We start from the raw sequence: 7,587 nt of genomic DNA, 5'->3' as shown, positions 1-7,587 counted from the left end.
CTGGTGGGGGAAGAACACAGAGAGGCATCATGGAACAGCAGCTGGGCCTGGGTCCCAGCCTCACCATTGCTGCCTGGCGCACCCCACTGTCTTCCCCATGGCCTTCAGAGAGCACCCTGGAGCAGGCGCTGTAGCCCCACGTGCAGCCATGGGGCTGAGGGCACAGTCTGCTGCTGAGCCCATGCCCCGGGGCTGTCCCTTCCTCCCTCCGGCGCATGTCCCCCTCTCACCCTGCCCACAAACTGGGGGTGCCTGCCCCTGCCTCTCAGCGACCGTCCCCGCCTGCCCTGCAAAGATTCCCCTCCCCCCAGGGAGGTGGCAGTGGCTATTACACATCAGGGAGGCATGCATGTCCCCAAACATGCAGGAGATGTCAGCATTAGCAGCCGCACAAAGCGTATGACATTACAGGGAGGGTGCAGGGAGGGGGCCACTCAATGGCTTGTAACATTTTCAATTCTACTGGCCACTGATATTTGAATTGCAAAGCTCTCCAAAGGGAGCTGGTGCCCAGGGTCAGCGGGCCATGCTCCTGTCCCCCACAGCATTCAGCCCTCTGGCGACAGGACTCCTATCCCAGGAGGACAGGCACCATGCTCCAGGCCCAGGAAGGGCCAGGGAGTGGCGCCGGGGGGGCCGCCAGCCACTCACCGTGCGAGTGGCTGGAGCTTGCTGCAGTCACGCTGAACCGGTTGGTGGCCACGCGGAGGCTGACGACGTTTTTCTGGGGCTGGAAGAGGATGATGTGGAGTTTGGGGGCGAACAGGCAGCCGAGAACCACGGTGCCACTGAGGCTAACGGAGATGCACATGGTGGTGGTCTGCACCTGCGGGGAGTAGATGGGAGACATCAGCCCAGAGAGACAGAGTGAAACACACCCACCCACCCACCCACACACACACACACGACGGGGTGGTGCTCAGATCCAACCCACCACTGAGTAAAGGCCACACCTAGCGTCTGACCTGCCCGAAGGCACTGTCCCCGGCTACACATCCTGCAAACCCCCGCACAGCTGGCATAAGCTCAGAGGGGACACCCACCCACCAGCTTCCTTGGAACAGTTTCTATTTTTTCCCCACCCCAGCAGAAATGGGGCAGAACCAAAGCCCCGACGCTGAACTCTGCAGGAGTTTGGATCCAGCTTCAGCTTTGTGGTTAGCCCCTATCATCTCCTGATCTCACTGAACCTCTTGCCTGATCTGAGAGACACGGCCTCTTGTCTACATCCTAAACAGATGCAAACTCCAGCCCTCTACAGATACTCCCACAGTACAGCAGAGGACAGATGCAGCCATTTTGGTTCGCAAAGTTTCATGCAGACACTCGATTGGTTGTGATCTGTTGAACTGGGTAGAAGAGGGTGGTGTGCATGCATTCATATGCGCACAAACACACACACACCCTGACCCGCCCTTTGGTTTCACCTTGAATTTCAGCTCCAAAAACTCCATGTGGAGCTTAGATGAATCTACCAAATTTTGCTTAGTGCTTAAAGCCATGCAAAGCTGTTGATCCTTCAAAGCCCGTAAGCACAAGACTAGCCCCACTGCCTTCCCCAGATGATGCAATTATTACTGTTGTTAAGTGTATGTTGAGCGCCTTGATGGACCAGACAGCTCAGCACTTAGCAGGATCGAGCCCCAGCTATGGATTTAGCTCCCCATGATCTAAGGGACCTCAGGTTTCCTGAACTTTTTCCATGTTACCCTGTCCTCTGGACACTAGCCTCTGACAGTTGCAGCCCCTGAGCTCCGCGTGGGTGGAGGCTGAGCCGGCCACTGTCGAAAGGTTTCTTTCTCGTTTTGAAAATGTGCCTGAGGCTTTGTCACATGCCCCAAGGCATACGGGGATGCTGCCACCTGCCTCCTGAGCTCCCGTACTCCCCTAGCCTTCAGCAGCATTCGCTTCCACCTGTCGCTCATTTCCGCACCAGCCCGAAGCCTGCAAGTGACTGCTCCAAGCTCAACTGGGGGCTCTCGCTTACTCATCCTCTCTGGCGTTCAGCAGAACAGCTTCAAGCTCTCCAGGTGTGGCAGTCCGAAGCTGGCACCCCTTGCAGCGTTCTCCTTTGAATCTCAGCTGATGCTTCGAGTACGAAGAGTTCCCCTCCTGCTACCACACATCGGAGTCTTAGAATCATAGAATCATAGAATATCAGGGTTGGAAGGGACCTCAGGAGGTCATCTAGTCCAACCCCCTGCTCAAAGCAGGACCAAAGCAGGTCTGCTGCCTAGCAAGGGTTCCTCCATTCCCCAAACTACAGGCCCCATTTCACATGCCGCATGCAACCTGCACTCCTGCTTCCTTCTGCCTTCAGTGGGAGTTTTGCCTGCATGATCCTCTAAGGGCACAGACAAGAAACCAGACAGTGCTGGCAAATCCTTCCATAGCCAAGACACCCAGCTTACAGGAGAGCCCTGATTGTAGCAAGCTCTCCAGGGAAATGCCAACCCTCCATAAAATGGGGTGAAGAGGGCAGCTAACCCTGGTGCTCCAGCCCTTAGCACCTCAGCTCTGCAGGACTGATGCTAAACTAAGGAGGAGTCCTGCATGGGCTCCTGCAGCAGCAGTGTCATGGCCATACTGAGAAGTTTAGCAGCTCCCAACAGCTGCATCCAAAGTTCCACCCTCTCTCCAGAAGGGTGTCAGGCAGCACAGCCGTGAGCACCATTGGCAGCCTTTGGCTAGTGGGGAGCGAAGGGAGGGTCCGAAAGCCAGGGCTATGCAATTACTCCTGACACATTCCTAGGCAATGTTGTTGGTGCTAATCGCCAAGGGCCTGATTCCATCCTCACGAGTGGCCCCGAGTATTGCTTCATCCCAGGACAAACGGAGCAAGAACCACTCAAGGTGAGCTCTCGGGGAGGGAGGGGCAGAACTGAGTCCCTCCATAACACGAGAACCCCAAAGCTACAGCAACAACCAGCTCCAAGTGTCTTCCAGGGAATTGAATGGCGCAGACATGATTGGAAAACATCCCATTTTCACTCGGGTCGACACGGCCGTAGAGGTGCCAGTTGACACCAGGGAAAACGTAACGTAAAAGCGGAGGGTCTGCCTCTCCCCCAGAGTAACTCTGCTGAAATCAACAGGGAATCATCATACTCAGAGTGTATTCAGGGGAGCAGAGGAGCTAGGGCAGGACCTTTCGGATCACCCACAGATACTGGGGAGAGAGGAAGGCTTCAGTAGATCAGTTGTTATTCCAGAAGCAGGAATGTCATTCTATTCCAGGGGCCATGGTGAATAATCAGTGCAATTTAGGCCAGGATTTCCAGGGATGGCAAGTTGGATTTTAAGGGCATGATTCTGATTTCACCTGTGCTTTCCTGGTTTCACTTGAGTACACATGACGCCAACAGTGCTACACCACTGTAAAACGATTATTGTTATTACTGGTCTGTATTGCAGTAGCACCCAGCCACAGGACCCCATTGTGTACAAACAGGCAACAAAAACACGGAGCCTTCCCCAAAGTGCCACAATCCAAGACAAGTCTTTAAAGTCCTGCCCGCCTGGGGCTTTGCAAACATGGAAGGAGGGCGCTCCCTGCTCTGGAGAGGTCACACACGCAAGAAGCTGGTGCGAGGGCAAGCAGAAGCAGGCCCTCTGTCATCTCAGGAACATCTTCCTCAGCCCCTGTCATGTGTTCATCAGTTTTAACCTGTCTCCTTTGGTCTGGATTGTTATGGCATATATGCTAAGCCCATGCCAGATTAAAGGCTGCTTGCTGCAGAGGGAGGGTTTTTACTGTCGCCTGCACTAAATGTCACTGAAAGTAGCATTATATTACATCAGAAAACCCGCAAAGTCAAGCGCTCGGAAGTTAGGACACGCCAAAATTGAGGTTGCCTGGGCAACCTTAGTTCAACCACCGTACGCATTACGATAGGCTCTAATTACATGCTCACATAGTATTTTTTCCTCACTGAGGGCACAGGACAGATGGTGCTCAATTAATGAGCAGTTCGGCAATGTTTTGTTTTATCCTCACTGCTCAATGTGTGGCCCAACTCTTAGTTACTGCACACACTATCCAAACCCTGCTCTGGAGACAGAATTGTTCATTTCCGCATGGGCTTGTCTATGGGTCTCATCACTGTAATAGCTGAGTGATGCACAAATATTACTGAATTTATCATCACAGCAGCCCTGGGAGATGCGGGCGTATTATTATCCCCATTTTACAGCTGAGGAACTGAGACACAGAGACATAGTGAGGTCAAAAGCACCCACTAATTTTTGGTGCCCAATTTGAGATGCCTGGGATCTGCTTTTTCAGAGAATTTAGCATTTCGTTTGTTCAGAGCTGAGCTCCCTTTGACTTCAGTCACAGCTGTGAGTGCTCAGCATTTCTGCAGCTCAGACCCTAGGGTCTCAAGTCAGACACCAAGAAAATGCAGACCGTGCAATTAGTAACAGTAATCACGTGGGATGAGTTTGGATTAAGTGATTTGCCAAGCATCACACAGGATATCTGTGGCAGAGGCAGGGACAGACTCCAGTGCTCCCTGGCACATTCATCTGCTTCAACCACAAAGCCTCCCTTTCTCTTCCTACTGTCCCATTTCATTCATGACCCGCCTTCCAATTTCTGCAACAAATGAGGCAGGGTCCTGGAGACAATAGGCACATGAGCCACAGGACCCTGATTCACTCCCTGAGCACTGCCCAGTCTGTGCACTGAATGGGGACAGGGTCCGGCGGAAAAACTAGCACCTGATCTTGTCAGTCAAGTCGGCATTATAGTGCCTATGCACGGGGAGGGGCGGGGGGGGGAGCGAATTAAGGTTGCGCATGGTAACTTCTGAGAGCTTGACTTTGCAACCTTAATGTTCTTTTAACTTAGCTTTTTGTGTTCTTAAAAAGCCAACTGAAAAAACAATCCATCCTATGGAATCATATTGACACCCAGGTGGATCACCAGCAGCTTTTAGATTCACTGCACAGACCTCGGCCTCTTGAGTTAATGGAGTAACTGTCTCCATCACACCCTCTCAGCACCATGTCCCAGCTTCAGTTTCCTCCTACCTCGCCCTTGAGTCTTCATCCCAATCCCAGTTTCCCCTGCTCAGCTCCATGTCCCAGTCCTCCTCACCTCTCCTTGGCATCACGCCCCGGCTTCCACCCTTCGCCACCCCCTTCTCCCCACAGGACCCGCTTGTCACCCCTCTGCATTAAAGGTGGTCTGAGTTCTCCTCCTCACTGCTGGGCCCAGTGTGGGTTGGTGTCACCGAGAGCAGAGGAGAGAGGGGGTTCCCAGCTCTCAGTTCTGCTCCCGAGCCGACAGCAGCCCCTGTATCGGAGCAGGAGGGTGCTTGCAAAGCAATTCCTGCTCCGCTCAGGCCCTGGGCTGGAGCATGCTCAGCGCAGATGGACTTGCTGAGCATATGGAAACTGAAATGTTCAGAGGCTCATAACTTGGCCAAATCTGAGCAAATATTCACAGAGGTGGCAAAAAAAGCACAGCCATGACAGTGGAGAGACTTCCCTGCCCCCTTTCAAGTCCCTGCACCAATGCATGGAGGTGCTATACTTCCGAGCAAAATGCATGTGCGGGGTTTTTTTAAACAAGAGCAAGGCCAGCCCATCTTTCCTCATCTCGGTCTTGGGAACAGCTGAAACCTTTTTGCTGCAACTTTCACCCCAAAAAATCAGCCTGAGGCAGACGCCCAGCATGGGAAATTTCACCCCAGCGAGCTAAAGTTTGGCAAAGTTGCAAGCAACTGAAAGCAGGGTCTTGTAACAGAAGGGGTCAGACAACCTTAGCGATAGACATTGCTGGTTATGCTGTCTCTCAAAAAGCGTCACTGCCTACCTCCCACCCCATCAAGGTAAGGCAGTATCATTACTCCCCTCCTACAGGCAGGAGAAATGACTTGGATCAGAAGCCAGGTCTCATAGAATCATAGAATCTCAGGGTTGGAAGGGACCTCAGGAGGTCATCTAGTCCAACCCCCTGCTCAAAGCAGGACCAATCCCCAACTAAATCATCCCAGCCAGGGCTTTGTCAAGCCTGACCTTAAAAATCTCTAAGGAAGGAGATTCCACCACCTCCCTAAGTAACCCATTCCAGTGCTTCGCCACCCTCCTAGTGAAAAAGTTTTTCCTAATATCCAACCTAAACCTCCCCCACAGCAACTTGAGACCATTGCTCCTTGTTCTGTCATCTGCTACCACTGAGAACAGTCTAGTTCCATCCTCTTTGGAACCCCCCTTCAGGTAGTTGAAAGCAGCTATCAAATCCCCCCTCATTCTTCTCTTCCGCAGACTAAACAATCCCAGTTCCCTCAGCCTCTCCTCATAAGTCATGTGTTCCAGTCCCCTAATCATTTTTGTTGCCCTCTGCTGGACTCTTTCCAATTTGTCCACATCCTTCTTGTAGTGTGTGGCCCAAAACTGGACACAGTACTCCAGATGAGGCCTCACCAATGTCAAATAGAGGGGAACGATCACGTCCTTCGATCTGCTGGCAATGCCCCTACTTATACATACCAAAATGCCATTGGTCTCCTGCCTCCCTGCTGCTTGCTCTGCACACTAGACCTCCCTGCCACGCAACAGCATTATAAAGTGTTTCTCCAATGTACATCATTCAAACTGTTCTCTACGGAAGAGTGGCTAGTGGCGGACAGGACTCTGGTAGGCACTGTACAACTCTCTAATGTTCATCTCAGCTGCCACTAGGTGCTGCTGGTTGTCTACAGAAATACAAGAGCAAACACATTTCCTCAGCGTTTTCCGGGACTACCAGCTCCTGTAGGTCAGAGACTACAGCAATGAGCCCAGTGATCAGTAATGGGGTTAGACACTTCCCGCTTCTCAGGCAGAATCCATTCTAGGAGCGGGACTAATGCTGTGTTTCCCCACTGGCTCAGCCTTTGAATTTGCAGAGCTGCCAGAGAGGGGGAACTGGGCTAGGAGATGTGGGTCTCTCAGACATTGAGTGCCCCTTGCTCCCCGGGGTGTCACTTGGTGCCTAAGTCCGGCACAGCCTCCCCAGACATGCTTTTACAGCCTCTAGATTTCTGGTTTGCAATTTCTGCTGGAAAATCAGTCACCTTGAATGATGACTCTGGTTAATGAGCATTTAGATTAACAAATAAAGGAGGAACCAATGTGTTGGTCTTGGTCTGGTCCCTGAGTCCTCTTTGAGTCCTGCACAAGGCCAACCACCATTGGCATTGGGGGTAGGGGATGGCAGGGCAGTCTGGAGGGGCATTGGCAGGGGTGTGTATGGGGCCATGGGCTGGAATAGTAGTGGGGTAGTAGGGCAGGATGGAGGGTCATTGGCAGTGCTGGGTTGGAGCCTAGGGCTGGAATAGCAGGGGGGCAGCAGGTCAGGCTGGAGGGCATTGGCAGGGTTGTGTGTGGGGCCCAGTGCTGGAATAGCAGGGGGGCGGCAGGTCAGGATCAGGATTTATTGGCAGGCAGGTATGGAGGCCCAGGAATGGAATAGCAAGGAACCTTCACAGAACTTGCCTGCATTATGTTCTACCAGCCATGTTCTCCCATTTGCCTCCCTCAGAGGCACACGCCCTTCCTCCTTTCCCTTAGCAGCCTGCTATGCTGCATTTAACCACA

General features: G+C 52.7%; 1 protein-coding gene across 1 annotated transcript in view; it reads right to left on the bottom strand.

The window, feature by feature from the left end:
• Positions 1-7,587, bottom strand: part of GRM2 (glutamate metabotropic receptor 2) — a 74,873-nt gene that overhangs the window by 2,305 nt on the left and 64,981 nt on the right. The window contains exon 5 of the mRNA XM_037905633.2: positions 652-826. Coding sequence (XP_037761561.1) covers positions 652-826 — 175 coding nt within the window. The remainder of the gene's footprint in view (positions 1-651; positions 827-7,587) is intronic.

The sequence above is a fragment of the Chelonia mydas genome, chromosome 7 (genome assembly GCF_015237465.2).
Source record: "Chelonia mydas isolate rCheMyd1 chromosome 7, rCheMyd1.pri.v2, whole genome shotgun sequence".
Classification (NCBI taxonomy): domain Eukaryota; kingdom Metazoa; phylum Chordata; order Testudines; family Cheloniidae; genus Chelonia; species Chelonia mydas.
This window is presented reverse-complemented; position numbering and strand designations above follow the sequence as displayed.